The sequence below is a fragment of the Protomyctophum bolini genome (genome assembly GCF_963924005.1).
Source record: "Protomyctophum bolini genome assembly, chromosome: 17".
NCBI lineage: Eukaryota > Metazoa > Chordata > Actinopteri > Myctophiformes > Myctophidae > Protomyctophum > Protomyctophum bolini.
This window is the reverse complement of record NC_137878.1, coordinates 18,192,617-18,214,384: the sequence shown is the minus strand read 5'-3', so window position 1 is coordinate 18,214,384 and position 21,768 is coordinate 18,192,617. Positions and strand designations below refer to the sequence as shown.

Genomic DNA, 21,768 nt, shown 5'->3' with positions numbered 1-21,768 from the left:
GTCATTCATCCCTGTCAAATATATGGACAGTACCTGTTCAAGATCATGCAGTTGACAATTCAAGTGATAATTCATTTTTGGATGGACACCAGAATGTTCACAGTCATGAAAATAGGCCTTATTCATCCACATCAGAAATAACTGAAAGGGTGATTATAGACATTCAGTCACCATCACCAAGAGTCCTCAACACTGATGGTCAATCCATGAGTAATCTCTCTCCTACAAACACTGATTGTGAGCATGCTGTCCTGGCTCTCCCCTCTGTGATAAACTCTGGGTCTGACCTGGCTCCCTCTGTGATAAACTCTGGGTCTGACCTGGCTCCCTCTGTGATAAACTCTGGGTCTGACCTGGCTCCCTCTGTGATAAACTCTGGGTCTGACCTGGCTCCCTCTGTGATAAACTCTGGGTCTGACCTGGCTCCCTCTGTGATAAACTCTGGGTCTGACCTGGCTCCCTCTGTGATAAACTCTGGGTCTGACCTGGCTCCCTCTGTGATAAACTCTGGGTCTGACCATATGGATCTGCAACCCCCAAGATTTGCTTTTCATTCCCTAACCCGCTGCCAAAAGTTTGTGCGACAGAATGAACTGTGGTTGCATCACCAACGACAAAAAAGGAATTATTTCTCATGCTCTCAGTGTAATTTGAAGTTTAATTTCCTTGGGTCTTATATGGACCACATGCAAGATCACGCAGCTAAGACACCATATGCATGTCCAATATGCCCTAACTCCTTTGATACAGCGAAAAACCTAAATACTCACTTCAGTAACTATCACAAGCCACGCGACTGCTTGAAATGCAGCACATGTGGAAAGAATTTTTCGAATATGATAAACTTGAAGAAACACAAGATGTTACATAAGGCAATTTGCTCACTTTTATACCCCCCTCCAGCCTTTCCAGTAAAGGCGCCTTGAAGGACCATTTGAAAACACACATGGCACCTCTTCACAGCCCTCTGCCAGCACAAAAGCCACATGGAGCTATTCTTTCTTTCATGTTGCTGTACAAAATGCTCAGCTGAATTCACCAGCACTGATTTACCTACCTACCTATTTATCTAGTCAGCCATCAGGTTTGCAATTTTGGGCCAAGAAGCCCTTGATGTAATGTATTGTGTTCTCACCAGAGCATACAGTACTTGTATGAATTTGTTTCACCTGTGAACACAGTCTTTCAACAAGCAATAAGAAGCAAATATTCAGGTATCCCTATGACAACGGTCACTTGGTCAGTATGTTGTGCCTATTTTGTCCCTACCTGTACCAATAACAACGCTTCCTCTCCTACTAACGACTCTTCGGATCAGAATGTCTCAAATATACCTCAGTCCTCAGCATTTTGTACATCTCTCATCTCTGATGAGCATCAGCCTGGTCAGTGTAGACCTACAGTATGACTAAAACAGATACCTCACATATTTACTGCTCTTTGGATAAAACTCCTGACTACAGTGAATCACATCAAAGCCATGACAGCAAAGCAATGTCCAGTGATATTGATGTTACACATGACCATGTGTGATGACATAAAACCATCCATGCTATCCCACTGATTTTGGCAGAGCTGTCACATAAGCAAGTTAAGCTAGAAGTTGTCCATCTGTGTGTTAATAGTGTGTTGCTAACACCTTAGTTAGGTGTGGAAGTATCTCTTCATTATAGGTTCAAAGCTGCAGTTCTTGTGTATTATTCACACACCCAGGAATGATACAATTAGCTATTTAACCCATTTCAGCTTGTGTAAAATGTATCTGTAATTTAGTTGGTAACCCATGACCATATTAGTGAGGTGATTTAAGTGTATACTTGTGGACTTTAGAATGAATGTTGTAACACAGGCCTGTCATAGTGTAGTAATGTAATGTGAAATCAATACATGTTGTCTTTTCTTGTCTGTTGAAGGGCAGCAGATTTTTATATCCTGCTATAATTTCTCAAGATTTTCTGTTTTTGTTTTTATAGTGCGTTCTGAGTTTTAAAAGAAATGTGCCTTTATTTGAAAGTTTTACTTATCCTACTGTGAAAGATTCATATCTCCTCTAATGTCACACTGTTGTTTTTGTTTGCGTATGGTGATTTTATACAGTGCATTTACACTGTTTCTTTGTAAATTTAGGTTAAGCTATTATAGTGCAAGACTCACACTATAGTGTGAGACTAATTGTTAGTTTTCCTTTTTATTATGTGAACACCAGTACTCAGTATTGTTCTGTTTCCGATGATGAGATGTTGCACGTTGTATATGTCACTTGGAAAGTCCTTCAGTGATGAATACACGGTTACAAGCATGCTAAACACTACATTTCTGGCACCTTTTAATATTTAATGTATGTCCTCTCTTTTGTGCTGTTATAAATCTAGTATTGTCAAGTTCTTCTCACTTGTCATTTTTGAGTATTGACCTTATTTCTATCATTGGAAATGTTCAACTGATGATGATGATGAATGTCATCAGAATAATGGAGGTAACAGGTGGACATTTGTTTTGTTTATTTTGGACATATTTGATCAAAATACAGAATCTGGTGTAAATGCTGCATGTCCAGTGAGCACTATACTCTGAGTACTTATACAGGCATGCTATAGGTTAGTGTCAGTTAGTGCCTAGTTACATTTCCCCCCGCATACAGTTCATCATATTTACTGAGTAAACACACGTGCTCAGGCAGCCAGTATTTCATGATTCTCTTTTCACTAGATCTGTAACGTGTCACGGATCGTGGAGGTATAAGGCTCAAACCATGTCCCCTTCAGCTGCTGTTGAATGTATGCTGCATTCTCCTGCATCTGGCCCTTCAGGTCCTCAGTGCCAGTTTCCAGTAGACGCTTAAGAGTGCTGATCTTAGCCTCAGCATTGTCTTTCACATGGGCAAAGTAGGGCTCTAGGCGAGACTTTGCTGAGTCCATGTGATCGGAGGTGTAGGACTGAAGTTCGATCAAATAGATGTCAGCTTTCCTGAGAAAGAGGGTGGGTAAAGGAAGCAGGAGTGTAGAGTTTGCTATGAGTGAATTCAGTACATTCCAATAACTTTGAGTATTCAGCCTTGTGCTGCTCATATTAAAGTCATATTTTAAATGGTATTGTACACATTTATTCATAAAATTATAAATTAAACTAGAGTGTGTGTGAGTGTTGCAGGAAACACCTGATCAGTTATTACTGTAAGTAAAATATTCAGGTACATCTAGTATACATTAGCGTGTGGCAGCTAGGAGAAAACAAAATATGTCAGATTAGATTAGCCTGAATGAAATGCACCAGTTTGCTATTAGGCCTCCTGGAGTGGAGTTGAAACCACTACAAAATCCACCTTTAACCGTCCACACCAAACTAACTCACTTCATGATCTCCAGTCCGTCCTTGTTCAGACGCTTATTCAGCTTGCGGGTGTAGGGGCTGACTCTGTTCCAGACATCATCAGCACTCTGCTCCATGACAGTCTGCAGTTCCTGTGCGAGCTCCACCACACGACCAGAGGCCCCGACCACCAGCTCCTGCACGGGTCTATATAGGTCCTGCGTCACACGCTCCACCACTGGTCCCAGCCCTTGCGTCTGCAGGTTGTCTGCGATGTTGGCCAGCTCAGCCATGGTGGCTTGGATGAATGTGCTGCAGGGAGAGATAAATGATTTAGTGTTTAAGGGAATAGTTTAGAGTTTTTTTGTAGTGCCAATATTGTTTTTACATTAAGGAATAATATAAGTGAGGAAGGATATATCTCACCTCAATGTAACATCTTGATTATCTTTCTGTGCTTGGCTTCCTACATTGGGTTTAGAAGAGATTTAAAACTAACCCTTAACAGTCAAACTGTTTTAAACTGGGACTCCCCCAATCAATCAATCAGATGGGAAATGCAATATACTCATAGAATAATGTTTCTCTCATGTCGTGGGTGTTTTAGTTTCTTAGTAGATGTGAACTCACCCGAGATGAGTGCCAGAGCGAGGATTACCACAAACACCTTCATAATGACCATAACACGGTATACCTGTAATACAATATTCGATGTAAAAACACATACACACACAAATCATAACGGGAGCGTACCTATGTTCCCCAGGTTCTATGTTCCCCACCATGCAAAAAAAGGTTCTTTGTTCCCCACTTAGAATAAACCTAAACTAGAAACCTTAGCAACTTAGTTTTAGTGTTACTTTTAGTAGCAAATTCTGATTTAATCTCAGTCTTTGAACAATCCATTGAACTTTAGGCCTGCCTAGGCTACTTAAACTATCTAGTCTTAGCCAACAAAAAATTAACACTAGCATAAAATAAACTAAAACATAATTGCTCATGCTCAGACTCTTCAACAAAGATGGCAAAAACAAACATTCTTTGTTCTGTACTTATACACAATTGTATAGTACAAAACACTGAAGTCCCACTTACCCTAAGGTAAGTGGGACATCCCTATGTTCCCCAGGTTCTATGTTCCCCACTTACCCTAAGGTAAGTGGGGAACATAGAACCTGGGGAACATAGGGATGACCCCATCATAACCATATACATGAATATATTGTAGCCTACTGTATATTTGCAGTTATTTCTTAACTGTATTTGAGGAATTTGGAGTGACTTGAGATAATTACAAGATAGATAAATATTTATTCACTGAAATACCATTATCAAAGACAGGAGAAATAGACATCAGATGGTTCTCAACTCACCTCAACGATCTGTTTGATTACACTCTCTGATTACAACTATTTATACACTTTAGATTGCAGTGGTGTGATCCGATATACTGACCTGTGTCCTCTCAAAGGGTGTGTTGTCATTTGGCTGCTAGTGCCACGTTGCACATTAAAAGTACATGAGACGATTGTGCTCAATGTAAATGTAATGTCACATTATGAATTATATTTTTTAATTGGGGTTTCAATTTACCTAGAGATTATACATTTAATTTTCAGATTGAAAAGTCATTATTATAATATTTTATTTTAGTCTATAATGATCTAACAAAAATCGAATGAAATATTTTAGGCCTGTAGTTTCTTCCACTTTGAAAAATCCAAATCAACAAATAACAACTCAAAGTGTACATTCACTGAGTCAAACTCATATTGGAATTTGCCAGTCCAAGTCACACAAATATCGAGTCAATATTCCAGTATAAAAGCTGAAAACAAATCAGAAGGCCAAAGGTCAGTATTGTGTCATATCACTGGAATGAACCTTTGTGCTGCACACTCATATGTGGTAACATTGGCCATCTCTAACATGAACAATGATGGTTCTTCAACTCTTACATTCGGAACAAGCCTTTATAAAAAGGTAATCAACACTAGTAGCAATAAAACGGATATATGTACAGTTTTTTATTTATTTTTAAAATAAAAATTTAATTCATAATGAAGTGATGAACAACATGTTTAGAAAAGGAGGAAATGGCAGCTAAAATAAAGCCAATTCCACTCTCAGATTCCACAGCAACCAGAAGTACTGAATTACTGTATGGTGATTTGTCCAAACAGCTTTGTGGGAATATAAAATGCAGAATGCATTTCTCCAGCAGTGGACAAGTCCACTGACACCAGTGATAATGGTCAGTTGGTGGTGTTTGTGAGGTATTATGATGATACCAGCGATAATGGTCAGTTGGTGTTTGTGAGGTATTATGATGAGGGCATGAGGCAAAGGGGGAGTTTATTGAGTATTAATTTAGTTTTTGAGTGGTGCAACCACTCCTATAGACAGCTATGTATGTGTGTCCCTCCCTGTGTCCGAGCACGAAAATAGCGTTTGTTCACCACCAAGTGTCACTGTTGCACAGCCTAACACAGACATACATGCAGTGTACAGTACAGTACAGTACAGTACAGTACAACTCACTTCAGATTAGTCAGATTTTTGTTAAATTAAGAAAAAAGACAACTAGCAAAGTTAGTCTTGGTAACCAATGTGCTATTTCTCTTAAAGGGGCTATTTCTCTTATTATTAAGCAGGCAAATCTTGACAAAATAAGATTTGCCTGCTTTGTAACTCAACACAATACATTTGCTGTGAATTCTTGGAGGGGAATATTTGTAAAAACATTTTATTTCCATACTCTGCACCCCAGTATTGGTTGGTTGGGGAGGTATCCGATTTGTATAAGCTTGCCTTGGTTTGACTGTACTAAACAGGCATAGAGCCCCGCTCTCTGCTGGCCGCTGCGTGGCCCGTGTCGCGCTCATGGGACCGGACCTTAGTCTTTTTCAAAAAATATTAGTGGACCTTCAGCATTTCTAGTTGAGGACCCCTGGTCTATGGTATGACCCGGCCAGGGATCGAACCCCGTCCTCCCAGTCTCAGGGAGGTTAGTCATAAATGTAATAATAATTTAAATCACAATACAATTGAACTGATGATAGTGTTTCAACCAGCTGACAGTTTGATTTTCCACCTGTACAATAATTATCCGATATGATCCGATATTATTGAAACCACTTAGTTATTTTGCAATTTTTATTTGCAGTAACATATCAGATAGGCTACTAATCAACAATACTTTAAAAGTTTGCTTTTCATTTGATTGCTACGGTTTTGCTTTTATCTGTCTGTCTTGTCTTTCTGCTTCTGTATTTGCAGGCTGTTCGCTCAACGGATTACTACAGTCACTGTTGTGAATGTTTCATTTAGAGCAGTGGTTCCCAAATTGTGGTGCGTGCACCCCTTGTGTTGTGCTTCTAGGGGGTGAAAAGACTAATGGTGCTATGCAACGACGTCGAGTCTGTGGGGGCTATGGGGCTGTAGCCCCCATGAAGAATTAAATAGCCCCTTTTAGCCCCCATGAAGATTTTCGTGGACATTTTATATTAACGTTACAGATTTTCTGGGAATTATTGACCCTCTGACTCCGAAAATTCCGAAAATGTGAACCTCTCCGCCGGCAGTTCAGAGGTGTTATAAGTACTCAAATGCTAATCAGGTTTCTTTTGTTTTCACCTAGCCAGGTATTATATGCCTACAGTACAGTGCCCATAGGCGTCGGGTGTGTAAGGCTATAGGGAAGGCTTAGCCTTCCCAAAAATTATGCTGGGTATTTTTTTAAATATATATAATATATGTGCGCAGCATTATATAGAAGGCTATTGTGTGTGTAGTGTGTGTGTGTTGTTGCTGTGTGTGTGTGTGGTGATCGGGTAGGTAGGCTATACATCAACTGGCCTAATCAGCATATGATTGGCTACTATTGGTATGTCTGTAAACCTCGTCCGCTTCCAGTCGCTTTGTAGCAAACAGTAGCGCGCGCTGGTTTGTTTTGGGAAACTAGCAAAACGCAAAATGTATTTTCCAAGGCAAAGATAAAGTAATTCAGAAGAAGAAGCTGTGACTCGGCTGTCAGAACTCAGCACCACCACCAGTGCCCGCACGGTTCACAGTTCACACCACTGCAGCAACACTGACACGTTCAGCGGAGTGACTGCTGTCTCTGTGCCGTCTGTGAAGAGCCATGAGCCGCGACTCCCGGGAGGGGCAGCAACACCGCCGGGTAATCTACACAGACTATAGTGAGACTACACACTGACTCGAGAAAAGACCCATATCGTCCAAAATAGGCTAATCAGTCGTTGTCTGTGTATAGGCTAATTCATTGGTAAAAGTACGCTAAATAACTCATTTTTAGACCATTTGGGAAATAAATAAATCCGCAGCGGCGCGATCTAAGGGTAATGGACACATAACGGACACCCGGGTATAAATGCAATAATTTATTAACAAGAAAATAATGAATATTTACAGATATATGGCATCATGCATAAATTACAATCAACATTTTTTTTGACTATGGCGTCTTCTCTCGTGTATCATCAGATGTCCGGCTCCATGCTCGCCTCTCCTTGGAGGCCAGTTGGGGTCAAAACAAAGTATACCACATTGTGACAGCTGTAGTGAGTCTACAGTCCACCTGCCTGCTGGCAATATAGCCTGGTTGTGATATGTAGATGTGATTGATATTTTTTGTTTGTTTTTTTAAGTCATTCTATAACAACACAAAGTAATTGAATTTATATATTACTATGTTATTACAAATTTTATGTATAACTATATTACTAATTGTATTTATTTGATGTATTACTATGTTATTACTAATTTTACTTCATGCATTAAAAAAATTATTTGTTTTATGTATTACTGTCATTACTAATTTTATTTTTTATGCATTTATTTATTTTATGTATTACTGTTATTACTAATTTTATGCATTACTATATTGATAATTAAATTTATTTTATGTATTATTGTCTATATTACTAATTATATTTATTTAACCATTAATATGCCATTCCTAATTTTATTTTATGTATTACTAATTTTAATTTACTTTTATTTTACTATTTTAATTTACTATAATCTATTTTTTTATCGTTCGTTTTATCCATTTATTTATATTATTATCTAGTTATTTATATTGGTTTATTATTTTATTGTTTAGAGCCCTGATTGATCACATCTACATATCACCACTACCAGTCAGGATCTGAGTGACTCAGAACCCTGGTGACCTCCAGATGGAGCCACACAGGAGACCAGCAACGTCCTAAAGAAAAGAAAGAAATGCTCATTACTACTTTGTTCATAAAACAATATTGATTGAAATATTTATTAACAGTTTGCAGAATTACAGTACATGTCAAGCACAAACTCAATACAAAGACTGTTAACTGTAAGTGGACTACCCAATTAAGCATTACACTTGTTTACAAGAGGGTCCACCATGTTCAATTTATCAAAACATAGAGACGTACAAATAAGACACTTCTATATAGTCAAAGAACAGAACAGGAATTCATCATAAAGGAGGTAAAAAGGGAAAATAAACTTATACAGTGAGGGGAAAAAGGGAGTCAAGGGATTCACATGTCTTAATGACTGTTGGTAGGGCGTTCCACATTTTGGTGGCATAGGAGTGAAAATAATTTAGTCCCTTGTTTGTGCCGAATCTGGGTTGTACATGGTTCGTTGCACTCCCTCTGGTGTTGTGGGTGTGGACTTCGTTAACATAAAGGAAGTATCTAGACAGGTACATGGGTATCTTGGTGGTGTATCGAATCTTGTGGACCAGACCCATTGCAAGATGCTGTACTCTGTCGTCGACCCTAAGCCATTCCAGCCTGTCAAAGTGGGCAGGAGTGAGGTAGGTTCGGGGGGTGAGGCCAAGTAGGAGCCTGACCAGTTTGTTTTGGGAGGTCTGGAGCCTAGTTTTAAGGGCCTTTGAGGTGCTGTGGTACCAGGAGGTGCATGCATAGTCAAAGAAACCTTGTACGAGGGCTCCTGTTAAGGTCTTCACGGTGTTTTTGTTGACCAGTGAGGAGATCCTGCAAAGGAATCTTGTTCTTTGGTTGACTTTTTTGATTACGTTGGTGGCCATTTTATCACCGGAAAGATTAGCCTCCAGGATGGAACCTAGGTAGGCAATTTCATCTTTACGTGTGATAACATTGTCACCAACTCTAACCAAAAAGTCATTTGCCTTGCTGAGATTACTATTAGATCCAAAGAGAATGGAATGGATTCAGTTTTTCCCAGGTGTAAAGATAGTTTGTTATCAGCGAGCCAGGTGCAGATTCTACCGAGTTCAGAGCTGAGGGCCTTTTCAACCTGCAGTTGTTCCTGTCCGAGACTAGCAGTGCCGAGTCATCTGCGAACAGGAACAAGTTGCAGTCACAAGCTGATGTCATGTCATGATCATAGTGTGTGTGCGTGTGTTGTATAGTTACCTTGCTGTGATGTAACTCCAAAGGTGATCAGAAATAGTTGCTCCATCGGCTAGAAACGTGCTCTTCACCGGCATGATGATCCTAAAAAAATGATGATTCCATGATGATTCCTAAAAAAAGTCTATAGTCAACCCTAACTGATTACAGAACATGATATAAAAAAACACAACTAGAAGGATTTAGGCCTGTCACAATTACCTAATCGCCAAGTATTTGAGATACTTTTTTAGAGTCATAATCGTCTCCATGTTGAAAATGTTCATATATTGTCAAACATTTTAAAGAAATAATGCAAGCAACCGATCTACAAGCTATAAATTTGTCACTTTGTTTGTGTCTCTTTTTTGTAGTGTATAAAGTTATTGAATTATGCCATGTGCAATTGTGCATCTTTTTGTTTACAAAGCCTACAAAAGCCAAAGTTTTATTTAGAATGTTAGTATGACGCAATGAAATTGTTACTTGTAATTTATTTGAGCGACAATTAAAATCGGCCATTATAAAACCTTAAATTCTGACAGGCCTAAACAGGTTCCAGTGGCGTCTACCGAACCTTCTAGCTCCGTCCGAGCCTCCCAGCGACACAGAAGTCCTCAGCGGAAACACCCGGGGAAAGCTTCGGATCTCAGGCATCGGCTGAGATCTCCATTCTAACAAAGAACGAAAGACACACAGCCCAAATTAGCTTTGCTGTGTGTGCGCGTGTCCTGTCACAACATACACATGCACTTACAGTAACGTTTAAGAATAGGGATCGACCAATTATCGGCAACGGACGATTATTGGCTTTTTACGAAGCCTAAAAAAGCCCTAACCCTAAAGCGGTTCGTACCGTTGAGTTCCTCACTGAGAAGGCCCAGGTCCGAAGTCCTCCAGCGTCTACCCAGATCTCCGTCCTCCGTCCTCCCATCCATCCAGGCCCAGGTCCGAAGTCCTCCAGCGTCTACCCAGATCTGTCCTCCGTCCTCCCATCCATCCAGGCCAAGGTCCGAAGTCCTCCAGCGTCTACCCAGATCTCCATCCTCCAATCCATGGACAGACCTGCAGATCTCCATCTCTAGAGGCTCCAGCCTCCAGCTGTGTCTACGATCTCCATCCTGAGAGAGAAAGAAACCATTAGCTCTACAAGCTCACAACACGTTGCAGTGTGAGCTTGTAGATCTGCTATTTTTGCTGAACAGAATAGGGATGCTGGGGTTGAAGTGGTTAACAAAAGTGTCAAAGACTTTGATTAGCTTGGAAAGCTGACAGACATTCAACCAGAGTGCCACTAGGAGGCATCAACACATGTACAGTCCTCAACATCTTTTGTAATTTGTATTCAAGTTGTTACAAAGACCAAGAGGCACGCTCATGATATGAGATGTTGACTCTCAAACTATTGTGCAGATTTAGATTTATCCTAAAATATTTAAAACATTTGGATTACTGTAAATGATGCCATTCTTCGTACCATAACAGTATAAAAGCAGTTATCCATCCTCAGAAACAAGCAAGAACTATTCCTACTCACAGCTCATCAGAGTCCTCTGAGGAAGCCCCCGGGGGGGGGAGCTTTGGAACGGATCTCTGTCCAGGGAACATCAGATCGTCTATCGATATCTCCATTCTAACAAATAAAAAAAACCCACACCAAATTAGCCTTTCTGTGTGTGTGTATGTGTGTGTGTGTGTGCACTCCCTGTCCAGCAGCCGCGTTCCAGCGACGTCTACCGCGATCTTCATCCTAACAAAGAAAGATTGATTAGAGTGACCAAGAGCCAGATATATATTCTATCCTGTCACAACATATATACATAAAACTTTTATTTATAGAGAACATTTAAACAGAAGCTAAACATATCACTTACAGTAATAAACGTTTCAGTTAGGGTTCTTTTTGACAGGCCTAACAGGGTCTTACTTTGAGTCGTCTTCAGAGGAATGCAGATTCCTGGAGAGACCTGCAGTACATCTGGAAGAAAGACATGGCCGTTATCGTCTATGAATGGCTTCATAGAAAAGAGCTTCGCACATCACTCCTTGTTGTTGCCGCCAATAGTCTGGCTAGTCTATACTTCTTATTCTTGATGACAATTGTTTATGAATTTGATGCATTACTATGTGTTGTTGCTTACTGTAAGTCACTCTGGATGTGAGAACTGCCTAAATTGTTGAAATTCCTAGACGTGATCAATTGTGGCTTTTTATGCCTTTACTGATAGTGAACAGTATATAGACAGGAAAGGGGGAAGAGATGGGGAGTGACACGCGGCAAAGGCCGTCGGGAGTCGAACCCGCAGCACACCATCTGGCTGGCTTGGCAGCATAGGTGCCCAGACAGTTGAGCTAACCATCCGGGCCACACTTAAATATTTAATTGAGCGACAATAATCGTCCAGTAAAAAGAAACCTCATAATCGTGAAAGGCCTAGAGCGGTTCTTACTGTGCGGTTCCTCACCGGGCAGGCCCAGGTCCGAAGTCATCCGGCATCTACACAGATCTCCGTCCTAAGAAAGAAATAAGGACTAAATTAGCTTTTGTTTTGTTGAGCTGCATATTCAGAACCACTTAAACCCTCTATAGATTTGATAAAACAGACCTTTAAAGAGAGCATTTGGTATATGCTCCGATTTCACTCTACACAAATTGATTTGCCAAACATAGCAGATCTACAAGCTCACAACACGTTGCAATGCGGTGTGAGCTTGTAGATCTGCTAATTTGGCTGAACGCTCCCCCCAGAATAGAGATGCTGGGGTTGAAGTGGTTAAAAAAAAGTGTCATTAAGACTTTGATTAGCTTGGAGAGCTGACAGACATTCAACCAGTGCCACTAGGAGGAATCATACTGCCATGCTATACTTCGTACCATAACAGTACAACAGATATCCATCCCAACAAGAAATATTCCTACTCACAGCTCATCAGAAGTCCTCAGAGGAACGGATCTCTGTCCTTCCACGACGTCTACCACGACCCATCCACCCTAAGAAAGAAAGAAAGATTAATTTAAGTGACCAAGAGCCAGATATACATACATTGTGTCCTTTCACATCATACACAAAATGTATAGAGAACATTTAAAACAGAAGCCGACCATACCACTCGCAGTAATAGAAAAGTCTAAGTGGTTTCTTACTTTGAGCCGCCTTCAGAGCCCCCCATGCAGATTCATCCATGGACAGCGAGAACTGCAGATGTCCACCTGTAGGGGCTCCGGTTGAGCCTCGCAGCATCTGGAATGAAGACATGGTGGTTATATTCTATGAATAGCTTTGCACATCACTCACTTGTTGCTGCTGCCAATAGGAATTTGTGATGTCTGTGTGGCGACAATTGCTGTGTGTCTGTTTTTTTAATACATACAATTTATATAGCACTTTTCAAGGTACCCAAAGTTGCTTCACAAAACAGTAAAAACAAATTTATTTGAAAATAAACTAGATTAAAAAGGTTCAAAACTAGAATTTTTTGGCATGTTTGTGAAGCTTTTCGGTTCCACACCAGTAACTGCTGTTCAACACTAACAGCTACATCCATGACCTCCCTGCAACAACATCAATGAAGTCTGGCTATGCAGACGACCCGAGTACTGTGTCCCAGTCTGGAGCCGTAGCTCTCATGTCAAGAAGCTGGATGCTGCCCTCAACACCGGATGGGCCACCCCAAACAAACTGCCTGCCTGTTCTCGCTGGAACCACTCCAACAGAGGTCAGACGAGAAGCAGCCACGCTGGCCCTCACTGAGAAGGCACAGCTGAGTGAATCCCAGCCATCTCCTCCACAAGGTCGTCAGAGACACCACAGCACATGTGCCTCAAGTCACGGTGCCCTTTGCCACAACACACACACACACACACACACACACCAAGTCACGGCGACCTTTGCCACAGCACACGTGCCTCAAGTCACTATGCCCCTTTGCCACACAGGCCCAGGAACTGCTCCACACAACACCAGCTGACACCTCCAAGGCATCCTGGGTGAAGGCAAGACAGAGGGACCAGTGGAATACATCGAGGACCCCAAATATGTTCTTTGCCAGCACCTCCCCTGCAAGGAGTGGACAACCCTCAAAGCAGAAGTGGGACATCTCGGACAGTGCCCACTGTGAATGCGAGGATCCACTACAGACTGTGGAACACGTAATGACCATTTGCCCCAAATACCGGCCACCGAATGGTGATCGTGGCTTAGGTGACCTAGACAATGACACATTGTACTGGCTTGCTGCAACAGAGCTGAAGTTCTATGGACATACGGCAGAAGATGTTTAAGAAACGTATTTTTTGTAATTTCTTCATTTTTTTCGGCAAACCTTTGTGGCATTTAATTTATGGAACATGTGGATGTTTATTTATTTATTGGTGAAGTTGTGGCATTCTTTGAAATGTATTGACACGTTTGATATATGTTTTTGTTAGGGATGTCCGATATTATCGGCCGATAAAGGCATTAAAAATGAATAACCCTAACCCTTAATTTTACTTTATTTATTATTTTACATTGAAAACATCTACAAGCTCACAATACAATAAGACACATGTGAGCTTGTAGATCTGCCATTTTCAAAATATTTTTATACATTTGAAAACTTGAGCTGAGAGATTAGATCATTTTAGATGAGACATTTTGCACACCCAGTATGTATCACAAGGCTATTCCACCAGTCAGGTGTACTTATATCTACATCTCATAAGCGGCCATGAACTAAACACTACAGATATCACAATTTGACTTTGGCAGCAGCAAGAAACGACTGATATGCAAAGCTCTTCAGCCATGCTTCTCTCTATACAAACACTCATAATGTCCACATGGACAGCAGCCAGGATGGGGTGGTTCACACAGGAGACCAGGTTCAGTGTTCCAGCAGCATCTACAGTCATCTCCATCTACATCTAGAAAGAAAGAAAGAAAGACATCAGAAGCTGACCATATCACTCACAGTAATAGAAACATTTTAAAAGGATCTCTGGCTAATAAGACAAATATTCCTTAACATTATACTTGCCATCTATAACTAAAATTGTAAAATATAAACCAGTTAAATATTTTATTTCTTTCATATAATCTTTTACTGGTTACTTGGTTAGATCCTTCCAATCGATCCAATTTCAATACTTGTGTCCGTATCAGAGTGAAGATTTCAACTTGAATGTAGGGCATTGGCCCTACATTGCCTACATTGCCATGCCTTTCTTTTATCACCAGAGATATACGGTTCAACAACGTGCTCACACTTTGGGACTTGGGCGTCTTGTTGTTTACTCACTTGTAGTTGTTTGTCGATGGTGATTGATGATGACTGCAGCCCCTCGATTGATGAAAGAATGACAAGTTTGGGTGGTCTCGACGGGTGTGTTTATTGTTCCAACACCGTGAAAACTATAAGGATATAGAATAAATACAGTTACAATCGAATAATCTCATAGTTTGACTACTAAAATCTGTGCAATAAACTTGTCACTTCAGCAGTACAATCAACAATAAAAATGGTTAATTTATGGTCAATTATAAATACAGTGATAGAAAACTCAAGTCATTTCAATTGTAAGACAAGGAAAATGCACAATAACCAAAAGTACCACAACCAAACGAAAACCAAACAAATACAATCATGAATGATATACTCCAAATGGAAACTAGACAAATAAATAATCATGTATACCTCACTCAGCGTATCGAGGGTGCTAAAGGGCTGCATAACCAACTTGAACCTCAGGGCACATCAACAGTCACCGATGGTCACATTTACACATAGTGTGACGGACAGGCACTGTAGACAATAGACAACTTCAGTCACTAAAAGTTCACTAAAACTGCAAATGTCACAGGCTTTAACACTGCTTAATCAATAAGAGTACAAACATAATAAGAGTCACATAAACAGTCAAACATTTCATACCGTGTGGTCTGGTGCAAACACACACACACTGGTGCTCTCTCCCTCTGCTCACTCTGGAGTCTGGCTGTGTGAAATGAGTCTATTGGTCTGAGGTGAGTGAAGCTAACAGGCTTCAGCTATATATGGATAGTGTCACTCCCTCCATGAACAAGTCAGTCGTTTCTGTTTACTGATGATTTTATTGAGCTCTCACTCTCTCAATAGACCAACCAAAACTGATGAACACACAATGAATAAACAACGATCAGTACATGAGCAAACTTAAGCACATAAACATAACGAACATGACAATATAATGCATACATGATGAACACATGGATTTACCTCACTGGCTGCATAAGGGGAATGAAGGGAATGGAATGACAGGAAACCCATATGAACAACAACAAACGCGGTCAAACTGTAACAAAAACAAATCGCATCAATTAAACTCATATACAAATCAAACATACACCTTAAATGTTGACAAAGAACGTAAAACATTGGTTCAGAAACAAACAAACAAACCTTGGTTAATGACACGCTTCTCTCAAACAATTCATGTCCTTCCGTCTACACGGAGGCTTGACAAACAATGTTGTGAGCCATCGCTGGTTCAACACCAAATAAGGACATGGCACCGGACGTGACGCAATTCCAAATTACCTTTCCCAATATGTGAAATAAAACAAAATAATGACTGGGGAGCCCTCTATGGGGAGCCCCCATGAGGATCATCAGAACTCTTCGGCTCTGGTGCTATGGTTTTATTTTAGATATACTAACATATTAGGCTAATATATGGCAAGTACTTGAAGTACAGTATATGCAGAATATAGCCTATGCTGCATATAAATGCCATATTCAGGTTCATGTGCATATGTGGATAAATAGGAAATGTATGTCTTTATATAGCAATATGCAATTTATATTTCCATGACGGGGGTGCGTCAGCTAGGTCAGGAGGTGGCATGGCCAAAAAGGTTTGGGAACTGCTGATCTAGAGCATGATAATCGAATAATACCTATGAGACATCTAGGATGTAGTAAGTTACGGTATCTCCCAACATGCCTTTCTTTCTATAATCATTCACCAGAGATATACGGTTTCACACTTTGGGACTTGGGCGTCTTGTTGTTGTTTACTCACTTGTTGTATAGTTGTTTGTCGATGGCGATTGATGACTGCAAGGTTGGTATTATTGGTAGGAGTTTGCGTTGTGTGAGTGTATGGTTCAAAATAAACTGGGGCAAACAAAACAAGAACAGGCTCCAGACATAAACTAAATAAAGGTCTCAAAACAGACGAGCGCAGGGTTCGATAATAAAGTAGGCTACTTTTCTTTCTTTCTTTCTTTCCTTTCTTTCTCTAACTGCGCTGTTTGTGCGTTGCGTGCAAGCTGTTGAAAATCTGTATCTCTACTGGCGTCTTTCCACTACAGCTGTGAGCCTGTGGCTTAATTAAAGGGAACCATGGTGCCATTTCTCAAGGCAACCAATGGGGGCGCCATTTGGTCAAATCAAATAAGATGGCTCCTACAATGTTAAATGTGATAATCCTGAGTATTAATTTAACTCTGAGTTTAAAATCGTACGGTTTTGCAGTCTTTTTGGGGTATGTTTTCCTTTTTGAAAGTAATGATTGCTACTGTACCCGTAGACAACATAGAGAATACATTTGACTTCTTTATTGATGCTTTATAGAAAACAATTGACACAGTAAACACTCACAGAAGTGGAGTATGGTAGATACAGTACATGCTGTCTGGCATTGTTATAACGTCTACATATTTTCAAGAGCATATAAATACTAATAAAAATGGGAGACTTTTTGCCTCTCCTATTTGTTAAATACAATGGGAGAAATGACCTTTTGGTAAGCAGTCTGCCGATGAAAAGCTGTTAGTCCATTTTACAGGTCCATTTTATTGAAGGACCTCCAAAGAGCAGCCAGCTGCTCCTTCACATTCTGGGCGTTGATGTCCAGAGTCCTCCTAAACTCCTCTCCGTAGGGGGCCAGGTTCTGCTGGAGCTCCTGGGTCTTCTGGGCTAGCTGACTCTGGAACGTCTCAGCCAGGGGAGTAATACTCCTCTGGAACTCCTCCAGGCTTTGGTCAATCTTCTCCTTGATTTCCTCACCATAGGGAACCATCTGGGTCTTCAGTTCTGTCATGCTCTTGTCCAGGCTGGCCTTCAGCTGCTCGGTCTTCTGGAGCAGAGTGGCTCTCAGGGCGTCTGTGTCCATGGCCTCAGCGTAGGGGGTCACATCTCTCCCCAGCGCCTCCACCTGCCTCTGGAGGTCTGTGGTCAGCTGCATTGCGTAGGGCTGCAGCTGGGCGCTCATGGCGTTGAGCTCAGTCTCAACACGGGTCTTCAGTTGCTCGGCCTCCTGGGAAAGCTTGGTTATGAGGTCCTTGGTCAGGGGAGCCACCTGGTCACGCATGACAGCACTGAGCTTGTTGACAGCATCAGTGCTCTCAGAGATGAGGGTGCTGCGGACACAGAACCAGAGGTGTTAATTTGAATTATGGATTGCTACGTAGGTTTCACAATGTTCTTCATTATAGTTATCAAACTCTCATCATTAGCAGAATAGAAGTTACAGAATTTGTATGATGGCTGCAGACTACTCTTGAGAGACTTACTTGACTTCCTGTCCCAGCTCAGACTGTTTGATCTTTTCCAGGGAATCCTCTGCAGTGAACGTCACCTTGGAAACATAGTCCCAGAATGCGTCTTTCACCATGTTAAGTTGTTGCGTGGGTTGGTTGTTCTGCACAATGTTGGCATTGCAATCTGCTGAAGAGATGGTTCATATAAAGTTAATAGAGAATACCATTACTTTACATTTATGACATGCATTTGCTATACATGTTGGTTTAAACCTCCATATGTCTTACCAGTGAACACAGCGAGGATCAGCAGCACAAGGAACTTCATGATTGACACTGCAAATAAAAAACATAACAAATGTTACTAGAAAATGTGAGGAAAATGTCAGGAACATCCTTTTAGTATCGTGACAACAAATACATTTACCAATCATATTAGAATAACTCTAATTCCTCATTTATACAGTACATGAAACAAAATCCTTTTTCAGTTGAGATTCAGTTTGAAGTATGAATGTAAGGCACATTGCATGGCACTTTGTATCCAAAGTGCCATGCAATGTGCATTACATTCACCCATTTCACACAGTGACAGCAGAGGAAACCAATACAAGGCATTCAGTGTCTTGCTCAAGGATACTTTGACATGGAGTTGGGGATCAAAAAGGGAACCTTCCGATTCCCAAGCAGGCACTATACCTCTGAAGCCACTGCTGACATCCACACAACAAAATCATCAACATGCACTTTCATGTATTACCTGTACAAGCCAGCAACGGTAACAGTCAGCTGTTGAGAGTGTGTTTTGGAGGACTGAGGATGAGTATATATACTGTAGGACGTGTAGATACCGCTGGTATAGCAACATATGGGGACGAAGTCCAGCGGTCAGTGCCCTGCTGTAGCGCAGCCTTACTTCCACATCATAATCACGACTCCACTGTTGGACTTTACAGGACAGTGAAAAACAGACTCATTATGTCATGCTATGTAGCCTACAGTACATTTAACCACTTTCAACCTGGCTTCCCTATTTAGAACTGACATTACTCTATTTTTTATTTTATTTTAATTCAAATGTAATTAAAAAAATAAAAATATTGGTTGTCTGAAATTTGACATTTTGGACAAAGTTGGAACAATTAAAAGAAAATGTTTTATTTCACGAGGTTACAGCTGTTTTTTCTCTATAGATACCTACTGTATATATACATACATACATACGTATTAATATATACATACATACATACATATATCACCCATTCTTGAGATAAGGGACAAAACTTTTTTCAAACTGGATTTTTTTTTTTTTAAGATACATTCAAATCAAATAGATGTATTTGTAGACACAGGTCTCAACTACCAATCTTGAGAAGGAACAGGTTTTTCGCATAACATTTCTTTCTAAAATGGGACATTTATGCACTTAATACCTGATTCATGTCAACTCCGTCAGACACACTAAAATCCCTTTTAATTGAATTTTATCATTTCAACAATAATATAAAGTCCTCAGTTATCTTATAATGGCTTTCAGTAATCAAGTTAAGTAATACAAATCTTTTAATATTATTTTGTTCCAATATCACACTATTATGAAATATCCAATTTCTCAAAACCTTCATTTCAACCTTTATTTTCAATATTATAACATGAAAACCATGTAAAAAAAAAAAAAAATCATCATTACGTATCATTTCAGTTGGTGTTTCAATACATAAGCACAAAAGATTTGACAGCAAATTTTCTATTTCTTTGGAAATTAACAAAAACATCACGGGACGAACGTCTGACGGAGTTGACGAACATCTGACGGAGTTGACAAGTTTAACTGATTTAGGTTCTAGACCACCTAGGATCTTGATTCTGGTGACTAATCCCACATTTTCAAGGATGAGGAATACAGTGGTACTATTTAGATTTGCCCTGTGAACATGGCAGCCATTTTTCAAAATGGCCGCCAACTTTCTGTTATTTCCCAATAACTCAAGTTCTACACCACCTAGGATCTTGATTCTGGTGACTAATCATACATTTTCAAGGATGTGGGATACATTGGTACTATTTAGATTTGTCCTGTGACCATGGTAGACATTTTTCAAAATGGCCGCCAACTTTCTGTTATTTCCCAATAACTCAAGTTCTACACCACCTAGGATCTTGATTCTGGTGACTAATCATACATTTTCAAGGGTGAGGAATACAGTTGTACTATTTAGATTTATCCTGTGACCATGGATGGTAGACATTTTCAAAAATGGTGGACCTGCTATTATTTTACCAATTTACTCAGGGAATATTATCAGAATAATATAAAATCTGTGAATACATTTCTTACCAAGAATTTTCTTCACCAATGTTTGTAAAGGTGTCTACTAACATATCCCACATTGGTTTCTATTTGACCACCCTAGGGGCATGTTTGACAGCTGCTGAAAGTTGGGTACCATCAACAACCAATATAAGGCTAAATGTTCTAAATTTCATTATGCTTTAAGTAGCATGTGGCATGTCAAACTAGGGGCTTTTCATGATTCTGGATCCATTCCAAGCATTAGTTTTGCACAAAAAACACTACGTTGGCTAAAAACGGCCATAGCCATCATCACAGATGTGATGAGGTCAGCACATGTCGGCACATTTGGGCAAGTGGCTATGGCCAAACTAGGGGGTCTATGGCCAAACTCCTTGGGCTAAATTCGGTGAGGTGAACAGTGAGCCGTGAACAGTGAGCGAAAGACTGAAGACAGAATATTTGGCTTCAGGACCATCAGGCAGGATGTGCAGACACTGAAGGCATCAGTGTCTTTCTCTGTGTCCCCAGCATGTCAACCAAAGCAATGTTACCAAATCAAAGGAGCCTTCACCTCATGTCACCTGGGGCTGGGTGAGCAATCGTATCCTGTATCTAAACTCACAACTAAATACAGACACTTGGCCAGACTGCCGTTTGAAAGGGTCAAACCCCTCATCCTGATTGGGGAAGACCACCCCACCTAATCACACCAACCGAACAAGTGAGGTTGGGGCCTCCAGGTGAGCCAGCAGCCATCTGCACAAGACTGGGCTGGACCCTGCAGGAAAGCAATCTCCAGCCAAGACAATGTAAGTTGACTATAACAGAGCCCCAGAACACAGAGCTCAGGAGAAGGATGGAGAAACACTGGCAGGAGGCCACCAAGATACAATGCCCCAGAGACCCAGAGTGTGCCACCACTGGCAGTAAGGAGATCAACTGCTGCAGCAAAGATGTCATGAAAGGCAAGTCTCCACCAAAAAGAACCCTGAACCTAATCGGGGTGTCAAGAGACCAAAGTTTCTCCCCCACAGTTCCCTGCAGTGGCCAGTGAAGTCAAACTGTGCATCTGTACCTGAAAGGGGCAAGTCAAAGGCCAGAAAGCCCACCTCCTTTTAATGTCCTGTCAGTAGAAACTCAACCTGCACCTGAAATAAGCCCTTACCTCTCCCAGAGAAAGTTCATCCTTGAAAATGTAATGATTAGTCGCCAGAATCAAGATCCTTAGTGGTCTAAAACTTGAGTTATTGGTAAAATAACAGCAGGTTGG

General features: G+C 40.6%; 2 protein-coding genes and 2 long non-coding RNA genes across 4 annotated transcripts; all 4 read right to left on the bottom strand.

The window, feature by feature from the left end:
* Positions 1-8,344: 8,344 nt before the first annotated feature.
* On the bottom strand, positions 8,345-10,688 carry LOC308331968 (uncharacterized protein). The gene is made up of 4 exons (XM_080787532.1): positions 10,555-10,688; positions 10,276-10,372; positions 9,723-9,803; positions 8,345-8,542 (listed from the first exon to the last, which is right to left on the bottom strand). The coding sequence occupies exons 1-4, from the start codon at positions 10,634-10,636 to the stop codon at positions 8,476-8,478; spliced, it is 327 nt and encodes a 108-aa protein (XP_080643658.1). The 5' UTR covers positions 10,637-10,688; the 3' UTR covers positions 8,345-8,475.
* A 697-nt stretch (positions 10,689-11,385) lies between these two features.
* On the bottom strand, positions 11,386-13,055 carry LOC308332463. The gene is made up of 5 exons (XR_013965716.1): positions 12,844-13,055; positions 12,623-12,690; positions 12,149-12,212; positions 11,626-11,676; positions 11,386-11,448 (listed from the first exon to the last, which is right to left on the bottom strand). It is a non-coding gene; the product is annotated as an uncharacterized lncRNA (long non-coding RNA).
* Positions 13,056-15,382: 2,327 nt separating this feature from the next.
* On the bottom strand, positions 15,383-16,227 carry LOC308332169. The gene is made up of 3 exons (XR_013965680.1): positions 16,119-16,227; positions 15,936-16,011; positions 15,383-15,482 (listed from the first exon to the last, which is right to left on the bottom strand). It is a non-coding gene; the product is annotated as an uncharacterized lncRNA (long non-coding RNA).
* Positions 16,228-17,502: 1,275 nt separating this feature from the next.
* LOC308331640 (uncharacterized protein) lies at positions 17,503-18,530 on the bottom strand (the record flags this gene model as incomplete). The annotated part of the gene is made up of 3 exons (XM_080787130.1): positions 17,503-18,082; positions 18,236-18,386; positions 18,491-18,530. 3 exons carry the CDS (start codon positions 18,528-18,530, stop codon positions 17,503-17,505), a joined length of 771 nt encoding a protein of 256 aa, XP_080643256.1.
* Between the last annotated feature and the right edge of the window lie 3,238 nt (positions 18,531-21,768).